The sequence below is a fragment of the Bubalus bubalis genome, chromosome 14 (genome assembly GCF_019923935.1).
Source record: "Bubalus bubalis isolate 160015118507 breed Murrah chromosome 14, NDDB_SH_1, whole genome shotgun sequence".
Classification (NCBI taxonomy): Eukaryota; Metazoa; Chordata; class Mammalia; order Artiodactyla; family Bovidae; genus Bubalus; species Bubalus bubalis.
The window spans coordinates 23,931,128-23,955,195 of NC_059170.1; the positions used below are offsets into that span (position 1 = coordinate 23,931,128).

The window sequence follows — 24,068 nt, forward strand, 5'->3', positions numbered from 1 at the left end:
CCATCATTATCCATAATATGTAGGAAATAGAGGAAGTAACATTTGCTTAAGAAGGACTGATTATAAATCAAGACCCCTAGTGGCCTCCTTTTGGCATTGGAGGGTGGGCACAGACACTTCCTAATTGTATAATTGTGGGCAACATTCTAAAGCTCCATTTTCTGGGGTCCAAATGTAACACACTCAGATTGTGCAAACATTTGTGTTTGTGGCATCTTAATTTTCTGTAACTGATCTAAAGTTTCTCAAGAATCACCCCCTCCTCCATCATGCCAGTTATTAGGAAGGAAAAATTAAGTTTGCTAACTAATCCCAGGCTTTTCCATGTTCTGATAGCCTCTTTAGCTGTACTGTCTAGATTTAGATTGTGGCTTTACCCAGATCTGGCTGTGTGACCCTAGGACAATCATTGAACACTCCTGATCTATAAAATTAAAATAAAAATATGGTTGCATTTATGGGGTAGAGTAAGCACTTATATGCTGCCATCATTCTCTCTTAGGTTAACTCAGTCTTTTTTAGGAAAAAAAGCTCAAGTTTTCAGTGCTTCCCTTCTTCTTTCCTACTGCAGGAGGTCCTGGGTGCAGAGGAAGCTGAAGTTTCTTTCTGGATGGAATGTGGGCCTTGGGTCTGAGCACTGTCTTGGGGTCTGAGTCTGTTTCAGAGGTGGTCTGACCTGCTCCTTGAGCGCTTTTCACTTGGGGTCTGTTGAGATGTGGCTGGTCCTACATGGCCTTTAGTACCTTTCATGGTACCGTCGGTAAATCCTGTTACTGCCTCTACTTGTTCTCCTGTTGAGGACCCTGATATATTGAAGCTTCTTTGAATATAGCACAGGCCTGGAAAATTCCACAAGACTCTCAGGATCTGCATGTCATCCTCATGAATCAGCCACTTATCTATGTGCTTTCCTTTCTCAGCTATTTATAAAGTTTTATTTAAAATGAAAAAAGTTTTTTAAATTTTAGTAGGCAAGGCATTGTATGGTTTAGCTACTGCTGGGTAACAAACCACACCAAAACGGCTGTTGTTTAAAACAATAACCATTTATTTAATTTGTGATTCTGTGGGTTGATAATTTTGTCTGGGCTCAGCTCCATACTTCTTCACATTTCAGCTGATTTTTTTTTCTTCTTTTTTAAATTATGAAAGTACGATAACACATTTACAGGAGACTTGGAAAATACAGAACAAGGTTACATATAGTTCAATTATTACAATTGTAATATAATTATTTTTATATATTACAATTATTTTTTAAGTAGATAAATTAAGATTTTTAGTTGGAGTTTCGATATAAAACTCTCAAAATTAATAGAATGAATATACAGAGAGGTAGGATATAGTAGACCTCAAGAGCACTATAAACCAGTTTAATATAATTAAGATTTATGAAATTTTCACAAAACAGTAGGATGCTACTCAAGTTCAAATTCTACTTAAGTTCCCATAGACTATAAACTAGAAGACACTGGAACATACCCAGGGATGTAAAACAAGGTGGAAAAATTTCATGGTCCAAAGGTATTGAAATCATAAAGAGTCTGTACTCTTATCACTGTGGAATTATGTTAGATATCAACATCAAGAGATATTTGAAAATAACCCACATATTTTCAAGGGCAATGTGACATTTACCAAGAGAGATTTGACTTAGCCATTAAAAGCCTCAATAAAGTTAGAAGACTGAAAAAACACAGTGTGATTGCAAAGAAGAAAGCATTTAAATGAGAAATTAATATCAAAGATACTTTTTAAAAAATTCCATGTATTTGATAACTAAATGTCTGCTTTTAAATGATGGATATATCTAACAAGGAAAATTAGAAAATTAATTTTATTTGTGAGTTGAGACACAATCTGAGTTTCTTTATAGTCAGTTTCTGGGGCTTTCATTTTTTTCATTTGATTAGGCCATGTTTTCCTAGTATGCTTTCTGGTCTTTGGTTGAAATTTGGACATTTGAACACACCATTTTTATGTCTTCCCAAATTCATATTTGAAATCCTATGCCCTGAATGTCATAGAATTAGTAGGAGGAGCCTTCAGGAGATACTTAGCTCATGAGAGTGGAATCATGAGAAATGGTAGTAAGGCCTTATAAAACAGGCCACACAGAGCTCCCTAGCTGCTTCTGCCATGTGAGGATACAATAAGAGGTTTTTGATCTAGAAGACAGCCCTCACATGACCATGCTGGTGTGATGATCTTGGATTTCCAGCCTCCTGAGCTATGAGAAATAAATTTCTATTATTTATTAACTTCTCAGTATATGCTGTTTTAGTACAGTGGCCTGAATGAACTAAAACAACCATCTCTTTATGGACTGGCTTTGTGCAGGGGAATGCCTTCTTCAATCATCCTGGCTAGATTCTGGGCCTTTCAAGTATTTTCTGGGGATATATCTTCTCTAGGCTGTGAGAGCCTCTTGATGAAGGTGAAAGAGGAAAGTGAAAAAGCTGGTTTAAAACTCCACATTCTAAAAACAAAAATCATGGCATCCGGTCCCATCACTTCATGGCAAATAGATGGGGAAACAATGGCAATAGTGACAGACTTTATTTTCTTGGGTTCCAAAATCACTGCAGATGATGTGCAGACACAAAATTAAAAGACACTTGCTCCTTGGAAGAAAAGCTATGATCAACCTAGATGATATATTAAAATGCAGAGACATTACTTTGCCGACAAAGGTCCATTTAGTCAAAGCTATGGTTTTTCCAGTAGTTATGTATGGATGTGAGAGTTGGACCATGAAGAAAGCTGGGCACCAAAGAATTGATGCTTTTGAACTGTGATGTTGGAGAAGACTTTTGAGAGTCCCTTGGACTACAAGGAGATTCAACCGGTCAATCCTAAAGGAAATCAGTCCTGAATATTCATTGGAAGGACTGATGCTGAAGCGGAAGCTCCAACACTTTGGCCATCTGATGCAAAAAGCTGACTCATTAGGAAAGACTCTGACGCTGGGAAAAATTGAAGGCAGGAGGTGAAGGGGACGACAGAGGACGAGGTGGTTAGATGGCATCACTGAATGGACATGAGTCTGAGCAAATTCCAGGAGATGGTGAACTACAGGGAAGCCTGGTGTGCTGCAGTCCATAGGATCTCAAAGAGTCAGACGTGACTGAGTGGCTGAACAACAGGCTGTGTTTATGCTTTAGTTCAGTTCAGTTCAGTTCAGTTCAATTCAGTCGCTCAGTCATGTCCGAGTCTTTGCAACCCCATGAATCGCAGCACACTAGTCCTCCCTGTCCATCACCAACTCCCAGAGTTTACCCAAACTCATGTCCATCGAGTTGGTGATGCCATCCAGCCATCTCATCCTTTGTCGTCCTCTTCTCCTCCTGTCCCCAATCCCTCCCAGCATCAGAGTCTTTTCCAGTGAGTCAACTCTTCGCATGAGGTGGCCAAAGTATTGGAGTTTCAGCTTCAACGTCAGTCCTTCCAGTGAACACCCAGGACTGATCTCCTTTAGGATGGACTGGTTGGATCTCCTTGCAGTCCAAGGGACTCTCAAGAGTCTTCTCCAACACCACAGTTCAAAAGCATCAATTTTTCGGCGCTCAGCTTTCTTCACAGTCCAACTCTCACATCCATACATGACCACTGGAAACACCATAGCCTTGACTAGACGGACCTTTGTTGGCAAAGTAATGTCTCTGCTTTTTAATATGCTATCTAGGTTGGTCATTATGCTTAGCTATCTCAAATTCCCTACATAGCTTTCCTGTTTCTTAGGAGTTCTCAATCTCTTATACCCGTTTGTGTCTTCCTGTGGAACTGCCTAATATCTGAAGCTCTAATGAAACCTCTTCAATGGCTTCTGTTTTCTGCACTTCTAAACTGTGCTGCTGTTCCTGTTAGAGTTCTGAGTCAGATGATACAGAAACTAATCCCACAGTCAGCCCCAAGACAAGTCACAATGTTGGATGAATGGCCCACTGTATTTCCAAGGGCAGAGCAGGCATGTAAGGTTTCCTCCCAGTTGTGCTGCTACACCAGGTTGAAGGAGGAGTATGAGTATAAAAAACACTGCTCACTCCTACAGCTTTCACTGGAATCCTTTCCCGTGACTGGAGAACAAAGGCTGGGCACCGTCCTAGTCTGCTCTATTGCTAATGTCACTCCTTTAAATAATCAATTATTTTTTTGCCAATTTCACTGGCAAGTAGGTTTGTGGGGCTCCTCACACTATCACGCGATTCACATAAATCTATTCCTATTGTTTTAAACCCTAAAATTGCGACAACTAGTTACAGCAAATCTATACTTAGCTGAGTATTTAAAAACTGTATGTATGTGTACTTTTCATTTATCATGTCTAAATGGTACCTATTTGTACTTTAATAGGGAAATTGAACTCATTCACAATAATTTCCGTCTAAATCATCCTCATGCACACCTCCACCTCCACTCTAACTGGGGTCTTCTTATTAGGAAGAAGGCAAAGCCACAAACCTAAAGGATTATGGGAGTGAGAGAACTGCCTGTGTACCTTCCGGACTCTGGGTCTCAACGTTCTTCTACAATAAAGGAAGAACCAGACCTTGAGGCAGACACATGTTGCTTTCAGTCTGTTAAGCACTTGTTTCAATGGGTTGATGATTTTTCTACCTGATACCTCCTCTCCTTTGCAATTATGAGCAAGTAAAAGGCACAGGAAAGGCAAATTTGAGTGATTCACTGGGACTCATTTGTGGAGTCTGGGGAAAAAGGAGTTCTCTTCCCATGCTGGTTGCTAAGATGAGGGAATGAATGTCAGCGTTTTCTTTATTGGATTGGTAAGGCCTACATAGGAGAAGGCAATGGCAACCCACTCCAGTACTCTTGCCTGGAAAATCCCATGGACGGAGGAGCCTGGTGGGCTGCAGTCCATAGAGTCGCTAGGAGTCGGACACAACTGAGCAACTTCACTTTCACTTTTCACTTTCATGCATTGGAGAAGGAAATGGCAACCCACTCCAGTGTTCTTGTCTGGAAAATCCAAGGGACGGGGGAGCCTAGTGGGCTGCCGTCTCTGGGGTCGCACAGAGTCAGACATGACTGAAGCGACTTAGCAGCAGCAGCAGCAAGGCCTACATACAAGCAAGAAAGACAAATATAGGAAGTGATAGAACTGAGAGAATTTCAGAGAGTAAGAGTCTTGGAGGCTGTGAGCCCAAATCCAGACTTTTTGTTCTTGATTCTTGCCTTGAACACATGAGGAAGCTAGAACTCTCCTCAAGTATAGGATAGCGCAACTCCTTTCTTTTCTTTGGAGGGGGGCAGGGTGATTAAACTAGTGTATTAAGTTCCTCTTCCTTGTAAGAAAAGGTTCTCCAGTAATATAAAGCATACTGAAGAGAGCCCAGACCAACCTCACCTCTATTCCCTATTGTCTGTACTCCTGAATCTCCTTGAGTTTCAGTTTACTCATCTGTGCAGTGAGGACAGGCATTGTTATGCTCAAGTTGCTATGCAGGTAACTATAATAATATAGGGAAAGTGTTTGGGATATAGTAGATGCCCAATAAACAGTAATGTTTTCATATCACCAATTTAATCATTCCTTGGGCTGGGTATTGCTCAGAGGTCATAATAAAATAGAAAAACAAAATACAGTAAGACTTTAGAAACAGAAAAAACTGACTGGAAATTGTGCTTCAGTGCTCTGTGGATGCTCTTTATCAGCTGGCATCCATTAGGATAGTGCTGACTTTAGCAAACAGGCTTAAAGGAGAGGTTTTCTCTCCTATAATTGACGGTCCAGAGGTGGGGTTGGAATCAGGAGCAATACGGATATTCAATGTTGTCAACCCACATACTTTACATTTTTGCACTTCTCTAGAGTAGATTTTTATTCAAGTTGGTTCCCCTCGTGGCCAAAAAATGTCTGCCTGGAGTATCCGGGACAAAATTATTTCTTGTTCCTAGCCAACAGGGGAGAAAATTGTATTAGTTTCCCAGATTCCTCTTATGGACACAAATTGACTTAAGTCCATCTCATCTGAGCCACCTGCCAGTAGGGGACATGAAATTACCTTAATTGGTTTAGCCTAGCTATTGGGCGTGGGTTGAATGTTGGAATGTTAAACAAAATATCTCTCATCACTCATCAACCTTTCTAACTCTCAGATTCTCCTCCCATAAAAAATTTAAATCACAGGTTTCTGAGAGAATGACAAGATCAAGTGTACACTGTACCTTTGACAATATCTAGCAGAATGTAGTTGTTCAATGACTAGAGGACATTATTATTGTCACAATATCACACGACAGAAGGTGGAAGAGTTAAACTCACCAGTAACAGTCACCTTGGTGCCCCGACCTGACTGGTACTCTATGTCAGGATTTCCCTCTTTGAACTTCACACAGAAGTACGTGCCAGCATCTTTAAGAGAGATTTCACTGATGCGGATGGAAAAGTCTTTGTTGCCAGCTTTGGCCATGTTTCCAATTTGGTTTACTCTGGGAAAGAGACCCCTTTGAAAATTATAAATTAATTCACGATTTGGTCCAGTCCCCTTGAACCATAAGACGGGTCCATTTGGAAATGAATCTGGTACGCTGCAACTCAGAGTGAGTGTTTCCCCAGGAGACACAGTCCGCGATAGCTCAGCTTGCTGCACCTTGAACATCTCATGTGTGACTCCTGAAAAGAAACTCAAAATCATCTCCCATTTTCTCTGCTCCGACCTAGGCAGGATTAAGAAAACTGGATCCAGATCAAGGTTGGGCCTCAATCATTCATCATTTTAGTGACATGTATGAGTACCCACATGGAGAGTAAAAAAGTTGGCTTAAAGCTCAACATTCAGAAAATGAAGATCATAGCATCCGGTCCCATCATTTCATGGGAAATAGATGGGGAAACAGTGGAAACAGTGTCAGACTTTATTTTTGGGGGCTCCAAAATCACTACAGATGGTGACTGCAGCCATGAAATTAAAAGGCGCTTACTCCTTGGAAGGAAAGTTATGACCAACCTAGATAGCATATTCAAAAGCAGAGACATTACTTTGCCAAGAAAGGTTCATCTAGTCAAGGCTATGGTTTTTCCTGTGGTCATGTACAGATGTGAGAGTTGGACTGTGAAGAAGGCTGAGTGCCGAAGAATTGATGCTTTTGAACTGTGGTGTTGGAGAAGACTCTTGAGAGTCCCTTGGACTGCAAGGAGATCCAACCAGTCCATTCTGAAGGAGATCAGCCCTGGGATTTCTTTGGAAGGAATGATGCTGAAGCTGAAACTCCAGGACTTTGGCCACCTCATGCGAAGAGTTGACTCATTGGAAAAGACTCTGATGCTGGGAGGGATTGGGGGCAAGAGGAGAAGGGGACGACAGAGGATGAGATGGCTGGATGGCATCACTGACTCGATGGGCATGAGTCTGAGTGAACTCTGGGAGTTGGTGATGGACAGGGAGGCCTGGTGTGCTGCGATTCATGGGGTCACAAAGAGTCGGACACGACTGAGCGACTGATCTGATCTGATCTGATCTGATGAGTACCCACATACTGAGTTTAGAGTGGCCACTGCAGGTGCAGGCCGCTCTTTCCCCAAGTGCTAGCAGAGGGGAGGCGATTCAGAGGACTAGATGAATCACCTCCCCAATTTCATTCCTCAGCCCCTAAGTAAAATAAGAGGAAGATGGATAGGGAGGGCTGGGTTTGTGAATGGGTAATGTTCATAGAAATAAGTCTTCCTTCTTATTTAAATGCCAAAAATTGCTCAATACACTTGGAGATAGATCCAAGTCTCCTCTGCCCACCCCACATATCCAGAGAACTTGGCATTGGCCTTCACCTCTCCTCTGAAGGGTAATCAGTCACTGATTTTGCAGAGACATTAATGCTGAGGGGTGTAGAGAAAGAGGAAGTAAAGAAATCAGAAACCTAAAATTCAAGTGGGCATAATTCTTGAAGGCAGAGGTGAGTCTTTTACTTATGTCCTCAAGAGGGACTTCCCTGGTGGCTCAGATGGTAAAGCGTCTGCCTACAATGCAGACGCTTTGGGTTCGATCCCTGGGTCGGGAAGATCCCCTGGAGAAGGAAATGGCAACCCACTCCAGTACTCTTGTCTGGAGAATCCCATGGATGGAGGAGCCTGATGGGCTACAGTCCATGGGGTCGCAAAGAGTTGGACACGACTGAGCGACTTCACTTTCACTTTCAAGAGGGAAGAGGGGGACAGTTGATTCTACTCAACAAAAAGAGAGAAGAGCCTCAAGGGATTACATCAATTTTGAGGGTCCACCACTGACCCCTAACTCCCACTACCACCAACCTTACTACCCCACATGATATCAAGTTCTGATGATAATCTCTCCTTTCAAGTTATCAAAGCATCAAATCACAGATGGCCTAAGATGTCAGCGGGGAGACAAGGGAACTCTTGAAGCCAGGAGAGAATGGCAGGTAAGCTATCTGTACCCATATTTTTCAAGTTGAAATCAATGTGTGAATTTTCCATGGCCAGTTAGATGCCATGGAATGTGGCTGAACTTGAGGAAAACATCGAGGAAAACTTGAGGAGAAGACAAGTTTTCCCAGCAAAACAGAAGATACCCTAATCTCATTGTATTTCATGAAATTAATTCAGAGTGGCAAGGAGTAAGAAGCACTGGCTGTCCTCTGAGAATAAAAGGACAACAGAGCTTGGAGTGCAATGTTCAGGGCAGATTCTCAGGCTACAGTCAAGTGCTAGAAGAGTGACTCAACCTCTCTAGGAGGGCTTTTCTAAACAAGCCTCCCAACTCTGTTTTCTAACTTTTTGGACATGTTCATGAAGTGTTCGTAGAGTGCACACATGTCGTGCATTTTACCTACCCAACATCTTTTCAACTGGGAATGTCCATTGTCCTTAATTTGGTTTCTGGTGGCCATTAAAGAAGGGCATGACCTGTCGACTCAGCCTGATTCAATATTGGGCATAGGATGCCAGAAGGATCAGAAGGGCCATCTGCAGAATCCCAGCCTATAGAGCAGATTGTGAATGAAGGGGTACAGTATCCAGTGTAGAGTGATGATTTGGTACAAGTCAACGATTTTAAAAAACATGTCTTAAAATTCAGGAAGATGGAATTTGTCAAACTGTACTTACCACTCACAGACACATAGGTGCCTGGGCCAGCTATATATGCCATGTCAGGATGCCCTATTGTTAACTTCACACAGTAATACATGCCAGCATCCTTAGGTGACACATCCCTGATGCGGATGGAATAGTCTGTTTGGTTGGCCATTGGATTCACCACTTGGGATACTCTGGGGAATTGGCGTCCATTGAAACTGTAGATTAATTTTCGTTCTAGCCTAGCGTCCTTGAACCACAAGACCGGCCCTACTGGAGATGGTGCAGGAATGTTGCAGCCCAAGGTTATGACATCTCCAACCTTGGCTGACACTGAACTCTCAGGCTGATTCACCTGGAAATCTTCAACTGAAGTTCCTAGAAAGAAACTGTGAGTTATTTCTCATATTCCTTGTCTTGGTGCAAAATGTTCTGAGGGTCTGGTTCTAGATCAAGGTGGGGGTCTGACTACACACTCGTAAGCAACATGTACTGGCACCAAAGTATACAAATCACAAATTTGATTGCCATGTAGGATGAGGAGAAGAGGACCAGTATGTAGAAAGGAAAATGGAACTTTCTTTCTCCATCAGTATATAAGGATAGCCTGGAGCATGTGTGTGTGTGTCAGTCACTCAGTCATGTCCGAGACTTTGTGACTCCAGGACTGCAGCCCACCAGGCTCCTCTGTCCATGGGATTCTCCAGGCAAGAACAATGGAGTGGGTTGCCATACCCTCCTCCAGGGGATCTTCCTGAACCAAGAACCTGCGTCTCCTGCAAATCCTGATTGCAAACAGATTCTTTACTGGCAGAGCCTTTAGGGAAGCCCCAGACTGGAGCATAGTGGGCACTAAATAAACATATCTTCAATGAACCCATGAATGGATTTATATTAAATAAAAAATGTGAAATAAAAGTTGAGTCAGATTTTTCTCTATGTACCTGTCTGCAGAGAAATTTGTATGTAGATGAATAAGAAATAGTTAGAACCAGACATGGAACAATGGACTGATTCAAAATTGGGAAAGGAGTACGACAAGGCTGTATATTGTCACCCTGCTTATTTAACTTCTATGCAGAGTGCTGTGCATAGTCTCTCAGTTGTGTCTGACTCTGAGATCCCATGGACTGCAGCCCACCAGGCTCCTCTGTCCATGGGGATTCTCCAGGCAAGAATACTGGAGTGGGTTGCCATACCTTCGTCCAGGGGATCTTCCAGACCTAGGGATTGAACCCAGGTCTCCTGTACTGCAGGCGGATTCTTTACTGACTGAGCCACCAGAGAAGACCTCTATGCAGAGTGCATCATGCAAAATGCCGGGCTGGAAGAATCACAAGCTGAATCAAGATTGCAGGGAGAAATATCAACACCTTCAGATATGCAGATGATACTACTCTAATGGCAGAAATTGAATAGAACTAAAGAGCCTCTTAATGAGAGTGAAAGTGACTGAACAACAACACTTAGTGACTGAACAACAACCAGAATAAGGCCAAAAGCTCAGGACATTGTGCTGATAACCAACATACTATATACAGAGCGCAATTTTCAAACACAGGCATCTCCCTTTCTTCATGTGGAAGCCCAGGTGCCCAGATACACACCGAGACGTGCATTCTCCATAAAATGTATATTTTTCTTAAGGGGTATAAAATTGGTTATTGCAATGTGAAAACATCTCAGTTATTACAATGTGTGATGTTTATGGATGCTCAACCCAATGCAACAAATTCTTAGTACTCAGTACTGCTCTTGTTATGTGTTCTTGAGTATTACACAGGGAGTACTGACACTGAGCTCATGGAAGATACACAGAATATATGTAAGATAAGTTCTAACTATGGAAGATTTTTCCTCTTGAATGATTTCTCAAGCCTAGCATATTTCTTTTCTATCTTTGAATAACAAATTGCCACAAACCTAATGGCTTAAGAAACACCTATTCATCATTTTTTGGTTTATGTGAATCAGGAATTCAGGCACAGCTTAATTTAGTTGTCATGCATGGAAAGATAATGCAAAGACACAGGGAAAACACCATCTACAATTTAAAGAATGTTTGAGAAGCTGAGAGAGGCCAGGAACACACTCTCCCTCATAATTTATAGCAGCTTTATTCACAACTGTCAAAACATGAAAACAAGAAGATCTTCAATTGGTGAATGGATAAAGAAATTGTGGTAAATCCAGACAATGGGATGTTATTCAGCCCTGAAAAGAAATGAGCAGATAAGCCCTGAAAGGATATGGAGGAACCTTAAATGTTTATTACTAATTTAAAGGATGAGCCCATATGCTGTAGGGGCTTCTCAGGTGGCACTAATGGTAAAAAACCCGCCTGCTAGTGCAGGAGACATGAGAGATGTGGGTTCCATCCTTGAGTTGGGAAGATCCCCTGGAGGAAGGCATGGCAACCCACTCCAGTATTCTTGCCTGGAGAGTCCCATGGACAGAGGAGCCTGGTGGGCTACAGTCCATGGGGTCACAAAGAGTCGGACATGACTGAAAGGACTTAGCATGCACATGCTGCAGGATTCTAATTACATGACAGGAAACTATATTACATGCAAAACTTAAGAGACAATAAGAATATCAGTGCTTGACAGGGGTTAGGATGAAAACAGAGGAAAATAGGCAGAGCACAGGTAATTTTAGGGTGCGGAAACTGCCCTGTATGATACCATAAAGTTGGGGGATGCCTATCATAATACATTTACCCAAATCCATGGAATGTACAACACCAAGAGTGAACCGTAATGAAAGCTCTGGACTTTGGCTGTTAATAATTTGTCATTGCAGGTTCATCAGTTCTAACAGAATGACCACTCTAGTGGAGGATGCTGAAAACAGAGAGGCAAGGATGCGTGGGGGCAGGGAGTAGTATGGGAAATCCTTGTACCTTGTGATTAGTTTTGCTGTGAACCTAAAACTGTCTTGAAATATAAAGTCTATTATTTTAAAAGTCATTGCCATACCCTGTGTCATCTAGACTTTTCTTTACATAGTTTTGTGTTTTACATTTAGGTCTATGATTCATTTTTTAATACTGCAACATTTTATTTTTTATTACCACTGCATACTCATATGATTCATTTTCAATTAATTCTTGTGAAAAGTCACTTTGTTCTTCTCCAATAGTGTGTAGGCTATTCTGGATCTTTTGTTCCATCATATAAACTTCGGAATCAATCTGTCTCTATCCATAAATTAACCTGCTGGCTTTTAATTGGGATTGCATTTAATATATAGATCAAGTTGGGGAGAACTGATACCTTGACAATATTTATCTTACTAGCTATAAACATGTAATACATATATATAAATAAATATACATATTCAGTTCTTCTTTGATGTTTTTGCTCAATTTTGTAGCTTGCTTCACACAGCTCTTGATACAAATTGGTTTATACCTAAGTGACAGACTTTATTTTCTTGGGCTCCAAAATCACAGCAGATGGTGACTGCAGCCATGAAATTAAAAGACGCTTGTGCCTTGGAAGAAAAGCCATGATAAATCTCAACAGTATATTAAAAAGCAGAGATGTTGCTTTGCCGACAAAGGTCCATCTAGTCAAAGATATGGTTTTTCCAGTAGTCATGTATGGATGTGAGAGTTGGACTATAAAGAAGGCTGAGTGCCGAAGAATTGATGCTTTTGAACTGTGGTGTTGAAGAAGATTCTTGAGAGTCCCTTGGACTGTGAGGAGATCCAACCAGTTAATCCTAAAGGAAATTAGTCCTGAATATTCATTGGAAGGACTGATGCTGAAGCTGAAATTCCAATACTTTGGCCACCTGATGGGACGAACTGACTCATTGGAAAAGACCCTGATGCTGGGAAAGATTGAAGGCAGGAGAAGAAGAGGATGATAAAGGATGAGATGATTGGATGGCATCACTGACTCAATGGACATGAGTTTGAGCAAGCTCTGGGAGTTGGTGATGGACAGGGAAGCCTGGCGTGCTGCAGTCCATGGGGTTGCAAAAAGTCAGACACAACTGAGAGACTGATTACCTTTCTTGGAGGTAATTTAAATGGTCACATGCTTGTTTCAGTATGTGCTGTGCTTGCTTGGTTGTGTCCTATTCTTTGAGACCCCATGGTCTGTAGCCCACCAGGCTTCTCTGTCCATGGAATTCTCCAGGCAAAAATACTGCAGTGGGTTGCCATGCCCTCCTCCAGGGGATCTTCCCAACCCAGGGATCAAACCCAGACCTCCCGTATTGTAGGCTGCGCCACCAGGGAAGCCCTTGTTTCAGTATGCAGAAATGCAACTGATTTTGTGTGTTGAACTTGTTTCCTGCCGTCTTGCTGAACTCAGTTCTGGGAGTTTTTTGATTTAAGTGATCATTTGTGGATTTTTAGTAGAATCTTTGGGATTTTCTATGTAGAAACTCACGGTATCTGCAGTTTTATTTCTTCATTTCCAATCTATATCCTCTCCTTCTTCCTCTCTCCACTTGTTGAATAAGAGTTGTGAGGATAGATATTTTTGCATTTTTCCTTATCTTGGAAAGAAAATGTTGTCTTCCACCACTGAGTATAGTGATACCTGTAGGGTTTTTGTGGATGTTGTCAAGTTGAGGAAATTCCTCCCTATTTCTAGTTTGAGAGTTTTCATTATTAATAGGTGTTAGATCTGTCAAGTGCTTTTTCTGCATCAATTGACATGATCATGCAATTTATTTCTTCTTTAATTTGATGTGATGGATTATAATGATTGATTTTCTCAGTATTGAAACTAAGATCTGACTTAGTCATAATATATAACATTATACAATGTTAAATCCTATTTGCCAATACTTTGTTGAGGAATTTTGTATCTAAGTTCATGACATATATTGGGCTATAGTTTTCTTATGTACAATCTTTATTTACTGTTGCTATCAAGGTAGTAATTTTCTCATAAAATGAGTTGGGAAGTGTGGCTTCTTTTTCTAATTTTTTGAAGAGATTGTATAAAATTGGTGTGAATTCTTGTTTAGATGTCTGTTAAAATTCTCCAGTGGGTGTGAGTGCCTCACATATTTTATTCCCTTAAGATCCAAGCCTTCCCACCTCTTCCTCACTCTCAGATAATGGTCTGCTTCCTCCTTCATCTGATCTAAACCCCTCAAGCTATCTTCTGTGGCAATTGGGACTCAAAGCTTCTACCAACATGGACCAATATCCTTGGGGGAAAGACTCTACAAAATTCTTTTTTTTTCCCCCAGCAAATAGAGGCAGAACCACACAGTTAAGCAAAGGAGACTGCAGGGCTCAGCTTCCATCTCTGACCCAGAGACCTCTAGTATGCACTTCTGACCAATATTCTCTGAACACTCAGACCTCTGCAAAACTTTAACACTGATTATCTCCTGATGGCATTGTGGATTATTTTCTTGCTTTTATAATCTCATCTTTTCTAAGATGTTTTTCTTCACTTAGTGGGTAGCATATGTGTGCTGGTGACCAATGAAAAGACAGACCCTGTGTCCCCAGTGGCTAGGGAATGAGAGCTGTCGTGTTTGCTCTGTTCAGCCTGCTGATCATGGGCGAGTCCTTTACCTGACCCAAAGGTGTGAAACAGACACAGTCCCTGGGAGATTTTGTGTGCTGGAGGCCATTCAAGTCTAGATCTCTAAATTCTTCCTGTTTTATGATGGGCCAAGGAAATCCCTCCTCAAAGAAATTCTGGGGAAGCAGATGGGGAGGAAACGGTAACCAGGCAGAGGGAGGTCCCACTCACCTGTGAGTTTCAGCAGCAGAGCCAGCAGAAGGGAGGGCAGACGTGGGCAGGATGGGAAATCAAGGACAGGCATCATGGTGGCCCTTGGAGCCTGCTCGGTGTCAGTGTGGTCCTGGAGAGGCCTGGACCTCTGTGATCTACAGAGAGAGGACAGTTCCTACTTCCATGATGTCAGAGGAACAGGATTGTGATGAGAGGAAAAACTGTGGAACTGGAACACTTTCTCTTTGAAATTATAAACTGGACAGACAAGGTTGCTACAAACGGATAAGTTGCTGCTGGAAATGTTCAGGGTTTCCAGAGCCAAGGGGTGCGACACCTGAAGCTTGTGCTCCTTCCTGTGTCTCATCCCATCTTAGAGATTTTCCCTAATCCTGCTGCTAAGTTGCTTCAGTCGTGTCCGACTCTGTGCGACCCCATAGATGGCAGCCCACCAGGCTCCCCCATCCCTGGGATTCTCCAGGCAAGAATACTAGAGTGGGTTGCCATTTCCTTCTCCAATGCATGAAAGTGAAAAGTGAAAGTGAAGTCGCTCAGTCGTGTCTGACTCTTAGCGACCCCATGGACTGTAGCCCACCAGGCTCCTCCATCTGTGCGATTTTCCAGGCAAGAGTACTGGAGTGGGGTGCCATTGCCTTCTCCGTCAGCCCTTGCCTATCTAGCATCCTCAGAGATGTCATCTGGGCCGGAGACTTCTGGAAGCTCATGATGGGCAGGTGGGTTAAAGCTCCGGCCTGAGTTGAATAGCAGGGCCTCCCTGGGCCGCAGAGCTACAGGAAGGAAGGTAGATCTCTGGCCTCATCCTCTTGGCTGTATAGTTGAGCTTTATGAGAGACTCCTCCTCTTCACTCCAGAGGGGTCGAAGGTATAAAATTAGTCCTAGCGCAATGTCTGCTGTGGGCTCCTGGCTTTTCTGTGGATCCCTGCATATAATACAGGAAGTTGCCTCTTTTCTCCTCTTGCAGAGAAATTGTTTTTGACAATTTGACGGAAAGAAGTTAAGAGTTTCCGAGATGGTGATTGTACATTACAGAATGGGGAAGGTAGAGCTCTGAGGCACATTCTCAAAGAGGTAAAAGCAACACACATAGAAACATACCTGGGAAAGTGAGGTCTGCCTCTCCTGTGTGTACTGGGTCTGGGGCTAGCTCTGTAGTAAGGAAGTGGAGGGGCGGAAGAAAACACTCTCAGAAATAGAGAGGAGCTCTCATGTTCACCTGCTTCTCTCTCACCTCTGGAATGGGCTCAACCCCAGCACAAGGGTTGTGTCCTGGGACTCTTGGCCCACTCTCAACTGGAGCCCCTTCACTCTCCAAGCATCCATAGTCAGGCGCTGACTGCTTCCTTGTGATTCCTGCGTTTGCCTCAGGGACTGACTAGATGTCAAGGCCAGAAGAGGTGTTAGAAAAGCAGAATGCACAGCAGGGCCCAGACATCCTCTATGAGATGACAAGACTCCCCCTCCCCTTGTGACGCCACCATTCTATCCCATTGTTCTGGAGTGATGAATTCCACACTGGGAAACCCATTAATGGACCCTGCTGAAGACTAGACAGCCTCTTATCTCTAGCTTCCATCACCCTACGCTTCCTTCCACCTCCAGCCATCTTCACACCTTCTATGGAGCGCTGAAGACTTCAGAGGGAGGGATTTTCGGTGGCATAATGGTCAAGAGCACTGGCTTTGGAACCAGATACATTTTAGGTTCAAATCTTGATTCCGTTTCTTAGTAACTGAATCATCTTGAGCCCATTATACAGACTTGTATATCCTTTGACCTGGAAATCTTCACTTTGCACCTCGAACATTCAAGGCTGAATTCATGATCTACACTCAGACGTTCCTTTCTCCTGCCCAACCCTGTTCAGTATGTGGCATATCCATTTGGTTAAACCAAGAAGAGACCCATGCTCTTCATCCTCACTCATCCACTCATATCTATTCCCTGTCAGACCCTGTTAGTTTGACCTCCTAAACACATCTTAAATCTAGTTCTCTGTATCCACTGTCATCTTTTACATAAAGGTAAATGATTACCTCCTAATCAGGCTACTCCAGTTTCTCCTGCCCTGCCCTACAATCTTTTCCTCTTTCTTTATCCATGTCTTTCAGAACACAGATCTGATTATACACCTCTTTGGCATAAACGCTTTTGTGGACTCTGATTGCTCTCGGTATAGTAAGGCAATTTGGTACATAGTAGTATATATAAATAATTCGATTCATCCATGACTGGTGTGGCCCCCACAACTTCTTTGTCTCAGGTTGGTTTCCTTGGGAAATGGACTCTGAGGTGAAGATGAGCGTGTCATTTTCTCAAGAGGTACTTTTAGACTCAACTTCTGCGGAAGGGACAGAGAGGAAGCAGGACCAGATAGAAAAAGTTGAGCTGCAACAAAATCCTAATGAAGATATCAGCAGGGCTCCCATGGAGCTCTGGTGCTAGGATGTTCCTTCAGGGTTGTCCTGAGCTTAGGGGAGAGTGCTGGGCTTTCATGTCACCATGTTGATGAGTCAGTGAATGTGGCATGTGACCAGGCAAGACTTTGGGCAAGCTGGGTCTCCTCATTTGATGCAGTCACAAGGGGGATGGCAGGCAGGGGCCATCTCTGCAACCTGGTGCATAACAGCATCCTCCGTGCCCTTGGAAGCATCTTCCATCTGGGAGTCTTTGGACTCAGGCCATGTATTAATTTCCCCACAATTAGGTCCTCAAAGCCACCTCACATCACCTGGGAAACATAAAGTTCTCTAACCCTACTTGGCCTGACCTTGTTGTTGTTCATTCGCTAAATTGTGTCCAACTCTTTGCAGCTCCATGGACTGCAGCACTCCAGGCTTCCCTGTCCTTCACTATCTCCCTAAGTTTGCTCAGACTCATGTCCATTGAGTCAGTGATGCCATCCAACCATCTCATCCTTTGTTTCCCCCTTCTCCTCTTGCCTTCAATCTTTCCCAGCAATGGGGTCTTTCCCAATGAGTCGGCTCTTCGCATCAGGTGGCCTGATCTGGACTTTACTAATTGGAAAAGTTCAGCATGCATGTCATAGAGGCCTGAAATGCAGCTTTCTCTGGGATCTCTGAGTGCCTGGGTTAGCAGTGAGCTCTGGCAGAGGACAGAGGAAGCAAGAGAAGGGAACCTCAGACCTGTAAGATGAGATAAAATGTGGGTATACTAACACAGAAACCTCCTCACCATGTATTTCCTTACACTGTTTCCCAAAGGGATACAAGAAGACAAAATATTATATTTTATTTAATAGGCTTTTCAAAAACAGTTTTAGATTTATAGAAAAACTTAGATGATAAAACAAAGAGTTCCCATATACCCCTACACACAATTTCCTATTATTAGCATCTTATATTAGTGTGGTACGTTTGTTGCAATTAATGATATTGGTACTAATATTACTAATGATATTACTAATGATTATTAGTAACTGAAGTCTACATTTGTTTTTTGTCTTAGCTCTGGCAGTTATAACAAAACTGTTGAAAGGAGAATACATTTTTTTCCCCCTTAAAACCAGGAAGGGGGATCCTGTGTACTCAGGAGGTAAAAGAGAACCTCTTTTACCTTTAGGGGGTTGGTGAACACAGGAGCACACAAGACAGAATAACTCCTCAGTACAGGGATGCTGGTGTGTGGGTCATGGTCAAGTCCAAGGTGATGGACAAGAGAGAACCTGACCTGTTTTGTGCTGCCTTTCTTCTCATATTTGTGAGTCAGTCCCCAGAGCTCCTTCCCATGATCCCTGCCTAGGACCATGTATAGCGACCCAGCTCTGGGGACCTCAGGGGCATATGGGCAGGGAGTTCTCCATGGATGGGAGGCATCTGGAAAGTCATGGAAGGTTCAAACTGAGACGTCAAACTGAGAGGCTGGGCCTCTCAGGGAGGGAAGGAGGCAGCAGAGGCTGAGGGTGGCACTTAGTAGGGAGGAAGGAAGGGGCTGTGGGAAACATGTTTATATTTAATTACCTACTCATTATTCAGGAATTGTTCTCCACATGCCTCCTATGTGCCCAGGTGGGCTCCTCCTGGGATGCCTGTCCTGGCAGCCTTTGAGATAGGACTCTGCCCCCTTAGCCTTCTTCCCAGGTCCTGGTTCCTCTTCCCTAGCCTTTCCACTCTGATTTCTCAACTTTATTCTAAATGGGAATTCCTTTATGACCTAGAAATTGTCTCTAGGAATACCACCCACTCAGCTGCCCCTCATTCAGCACCCTTGGCCCACAGAACAGCTAGGAGATACACTTTGAAAACCCTTGATCAAGCCCCCCTTTTCAAAACAGAACACCACATACTTCCTGGGAGTTGGAAACCTCTTAGAAGGATCCTCCTGAGGGTACAGAGGGATGTGTGTCCCGTTCTCCTAACTATATGTGGGCCCTGACCCTGTCTGAACTGTGGATTGACCCTCCTGCTGAACTTGCTTCCTTTGGGACAAATCTCGTCCTGCTCAGCCACCCCCACACTTACAGTCATGCCCAGAGCTTCCTGTGGACAAAGATGACAGAGACACTGCCCACCAGCAGCACCACGGGGCCTAGGAGGAGAACTGCAAAGACCGCGTGCCCCCAAATCCAAAATATTCACCACCTGACCCCTTTAGAAAATATTTGCCAAATCCTGGCATAGGATTTCACAAATCAAGTTAAAAGATCAAGCTTTATCATAAAAATGATGTGCTATTGGTTGACTTAAACAGAACTGACACAGATTTCTTCCCTGGTGGCTCATCAGTAAAGAACCTACCTGCAGTGCAGGAAATGCAGAAGACTCGGGTTCAATCCCTGGGTTGGGAAGATCCCCTGAAGGAGGGCCTGGCAACCCACTCCAGTATTCTTGCCTGGAGAATCCCATGGACAGAAGAGCCTGGTGGGCTATAGTCCGTGGGGTCGCAAAGAGTCAGACATGACTGAAGCAACTGAGCGCGCACACATGACTCAGATTTACAAATTTAAAACAGTCACTCTGACTACAAACTAAGGGATGGAATAAGGAGTGAAAGAATAGAGACAGAGTCCAGGTGGGAGTCTGCATCAATGATCAGGTGAAAAATAGAAGGTAGCCTGGACTGGAGATGGCAAAGTTAAATGAGTGTCATTTTTAATCCCCAAAGCAGTTTTTGTTCTTGTATTGTCTGCAAGTACCACTAGATGGTGCCAACTCAAAGAGGAAAAAATCCCACCTTTATCTTCATCAATATCCAATTTTTTACTAAACTGGTCTAACCTTATAGGGGTTCCCCTGGTGGCTCAGACAGTAAAGAAACTGCCTGCAATGCAGAAGACCCCAGTTTGACCCCTGGAAGAGGAAATGGCAACCCAATCCAGTATTCTTGCCTGGAGAGTCCCATGGACAGAGGAGCCTAGCGGGCTAGGGGTTACAGTCATGGAGTTGCAAAGAGTCTGACATGACTGAATGACTAACACTTAACTTTATAGGAACTTAAGAGCTGTAATTCAAGTATTTCAGTGGTTTAACCCTTGGAGTAAGTTTTAAGAAGAATCTGCATCATACGAAGTTAAGTTTATGTCTATATTATGTGGGGTTTTGCCAAGCAATAAGCAAGGGTTTTATGAGAAACTAAAAGATGAACTAAATTCACCTTCAATTCTTCATATTCACTGACTTCTTCAGAAAACTAAGAAACAGTCAAGCGTGTGGGCAGAGGTTTTCAACAAGAATGTCTACCACAGCATGATTTATAAACCTGAAAGCAATCTTTGTGGCCAATAGCAGAGAAATCATCCATCCATCTACACGTGAGAGAATGAACAAATGATTCATGAGCCTCCGCCCCTCGCCAGGCACTGTGTCGAGTATTGAAGACAGTGCTGAACACAATGGATCAGGTCCTTGCTGTCCTAGAATGGACTTGTTAAAGGTGTGTTATCTTCAGAAACTATTTCACGAGTTGGGAAAATAGTTTGTTATGTCATAATTGGAAGCAAAACAAGATTTTTAAAATGTATATACAGCATGCTGCAAGCTTCTTTAATGTACATCATGGTAGAGTATGAAATGTTTCAGTCTACAAATTCAGGTATGTAAAAAAAAAGTGCACACTTCTTTATTTTTCATAATTCAACTTAATTTTACCTCTGAATCCCAGTCCTGCAAAGGTGTTAAGATATTCAGCCCCAGTTGGGCTCACCTACCCTCCAACCTACCCTCCAGGGTTTAGCCAAATTTCTCAACTCAGAACCCCAGGGTATTTGCTCATGTGTGCACAGCAGTATCTGGAAGTGCCCACTGCCAGGGCCCTGTGGTTCTGCCAGGTCAGCTGCTCCAGTCTTTGTGACCAGAAAAGGTTACAGGTCTGGGTGACACTTGAGCCAAAACTCCCCGAAGCAGCCTGGAACCTGCCACTCCAGGTGTGGTCTGAACCAGCAGCGTGTGCATCACTTGGATACAGCTGGATCAGAATCTGCATTTCAACCAGATCCCTAGGTGATTTGAGTGTGTATTACATTTTTGGAAACACCGCCCTAAGAGGCCTTACCATGCCTGCCTGGTCCAGTCCAGGTGGAGCTCAGGTTGGGGCTGCTCTGGGAACCCTGGGCCAATCCTCACTAGTCTGAAGAAGCCCCTCTTTCCTTGCATCCATGAGCACTGATGTGAAAATAAAAACAACCAAGGAAGGGTCTTGTAGGCAATTTCAGCCAGCCACCCTACCCCTGCCACAGGGCCCTTACCCTTTACAGAAGATCAGGGCCCTCTGCCTGCTTTAACGAATGAAAAGCAGGAGAAAAAAACTCATGGAGGGGGTGTAAATTCTAGTCACAAATATATCTTGTTTTTCACAAAATCAAGACTAAAAATAAAATATCATAAAGGAGGTAGCAGTGCTGTCCTTAGGGTTTCCCTAGTGGCTCAGTTGGTAAAGAATCTGCCTGCAATGCAGGAGACTCGGGTTCGATCCCTGGGGCAAGAAGATCCTCCTGGAGAAGGAAATGGCACTCCACTATTCCCACCCAGAAAATCCCATGGACAGAGGAGCCTGGTGGGCTACAGTCCATGGAGTCTCAAGAGTCAGACACAACAGAGTGACTACACCACCATCACCAGTACTGACATTTCTCTCTTCTTTAAACTTTTCTGCATTGTTTTACTACAATGAATATAATAAAATTTCCAAACAGGAAAAAATTAAACATCCCTTAATGGAGTATACTCACGTGGACAAGACACAGAGATGCAAACAGAACCCAGAAAGAAGATGAAAAATTGGATGACTCAGAACTGAAAAACAATGTTTTATTAATAGACCGAGGGCACACACTCATTACAAGTGCTGAAAGTCGGGCCAGATTACTCAAAAGTGGTGTCAGTGTCTTCTCAGTGCCTTGGAATTTATTCATGTAATCCTATTTCCTGTTACAATTTTTGATCTTTTAAAGAAAAAGAAGAGGTTCCAAGGTAATTGTAAGAGGGAATAATAGGCCAGCTCATGTGTGTCTCTTCTTTTAAAAATAACGCACAAATTATAAGCCATTCCAATAAAATTGAAGCTCTTGTTTCAACAGACTCTCAGCGAGAATTACTGAGATAAGTGGCTGCTTAGAACAAAAGCCCTGATATCGATCACAAGCCCCTTGTTGCTGGGTTCTTGATCTTTTACAAAATACACTAATTGGCAGAGCCTCATTGAGATCAATGTAAGGGATGAGCAGCCTGTTGAATGGATGTTTCCTGTCATTTGTTCCAGAGGCAAAGTGCCCAGGAGGTTCAGTCTCAGTCTTCTGAGACCCACTTCCTCATCATCCCCGTGGCAGAAGTCCGTCCTGGGAAGACCTGCAGAGAGGAGATGGGGTTAAATGGGTGAGCAGGCAGGCAAATGTGCACAGATGTTCATTTCAAGGAAAAGCTGGCAAACAACAAACAAGTCACAGTGCATCTGGCCAATTTATCCTTCCTTTGTTCAAGTCATGGTTGAGTAAAGGGAGAAGAACAAGGGTATTTTGGATTCCAGCCCTGCCTGAGCCTAGCAGATTCCAGCTCATAAATGTGGAGCTTTATCACCCTACATCATTCACTGAATTAACACATTTTTGACTTATCTACTGTAGAGTGTAAAATATCCCCATTTTCTGCCATCTCACAGGAACTTCCCATGGATAACATTCTTAAGCCTCTGAAACCCACTTCATAAAGTCAGGAGACTTTTCATGAAAGAAAGCACTTTCTCAGGTACAGAAGTCAAGATGAGAGCTGTAGCTGGTCTCCTGGTCTCAGTATCAGTGAGGGTGACATTGAGGCTGGTTAATGATGGCTTTGAACAAACAGAACTCTTCTCGCTCCCAAGTAAAAGCTCAGAGGTGACCAGGTAAGGTGGCTCTATGTCAATAAGTCCTTAGGGAGCCAAGTTCTTTCCAGATTCTTATCCCTGGACTGTACTCTAGTACCCATGCTCCAAGATGTTGGCTGGAGCTCCAGCCATCACAGTTATCTTCAGAGAGCAGTATGGAAGAAAAAACAAAGGGCATTCACCAGCTCACCTTAGGGAGTGTTGTTGGAAGCTGCCACACAAAGCTTCCATTCCCGTCTTACTGGCCAGAATTTAGCCACAGGACACATCCAGCTGCATGGAGGACTGAGAACAGAGTATTTGCTCTGGGTCACTGTGTGTGATCTTATTATGGCATGGTGGAGAGTAGATATTGAGGAAGGCAAACCAGCAGTCTCTGCTATCGTGTGTCTCTCTGATCCTAGACAACTGTCAAGTAAGTATCTGATGAATTAAAACATGCTCATTACTTTAGTCGCTGCATTCTGAGTATCATTTAAAATTAAATGGTGACTTCTCACATTCCATTCCCTCCCCAATCCCTGGGTAATAAGTAACTTTGTCATGGTGTCACTCACTTGTTATTCAAACAACCAAGTTCTCTTGAAGTTCCCCAGCTGGAAAGATTCTCATCACTGCAAGGAGCCTTGCCTGCTGCTCTTGAACAATTTAGCTATCAGTGGAGACTAGGAAACACAGGAAGCAGTGAATAAGAGGGAATAGCAAAGTTAGTGGAAGCAACAAGAAAAATCACAGGGAGGCCATGGTTCATTGGAAAGAGTGAATCATTCATCTCCTGAGCTTTTTCTCCAAGGGAAAAGCTTCAATCTCCTCGGGGTTTAATTATAGCAAATCCTAGGACTGAGGAATATTTGATCCATGGAGAAGTTGAACCAGTACTTTACCAGCAGGGCATCTAGAAAATTAGCAAGTGGAAAAGGAAACACAGCATCTTTGGGGTACTATAGGCACCTGCAGGTTTCCCAGG

General features: G+C 43.2%; 1 protein-coding gene and 1 long non-coding RNA gene across 3 annotated transcripts; both read right to left on the reverse strand.

Moving 5' to 3' along the window:
* Positions 1-5,455: 5,455 nt before the first annotated feature.
* On the reverse strand, positions 5,456-16,215 carry LOC102394624 (tyrosine-protein phosphatase non-receptor type substrate 1). 2 transcript variants are annotated; one of them, XM_006048991.3, is made up of 5 exons: positions 15,884-16,215; positions 14,785-14,921; positions 9,083-9,430; positions 6,284-6,634; positions 5,456-5,912 (listed from the first exon to the last, which is right to left on the reverse strand). In XM_006048991.3, exons 2-5 carry the CDS (start codon positions 14,858-14,860, stop codon positions 5,827-5,829), a joined length of 861 nt encoding a protein of 286 aa, XP_006049053.1. In that variant the 5' UTR covers positions 14,861-14,921; positions 15,884-16,215; the 3' UTR covers positions 5,456-5,826. The 2 variants fall into 2 exon arrangements, with proteins under 2 accessions (XP_006049053.1, XP_044783407.1); XM_044927472.1 differs by lacking the exon at positions 15,884-16,215 and having other exon boundaries at positions 14,785-15,138.
* Positions 16,216-22,026: 5,811 nt separating this feature from the next.
* Positions 22,027-23,606, reverse strand: LOC123329069. Its single transcript, XR_006544212.1, has 2 exons — positions 23,292-23,606; positions 22,027-22,587 (listed from the first exon to the last, which is right to left on the reverse strand). It is a non-coding gene; the product is annotated as an uncharacterized LOC123329069 (long non-coding RNA).
* Positions 23,607-24,068: the final 462 nt, after the last annotated feature.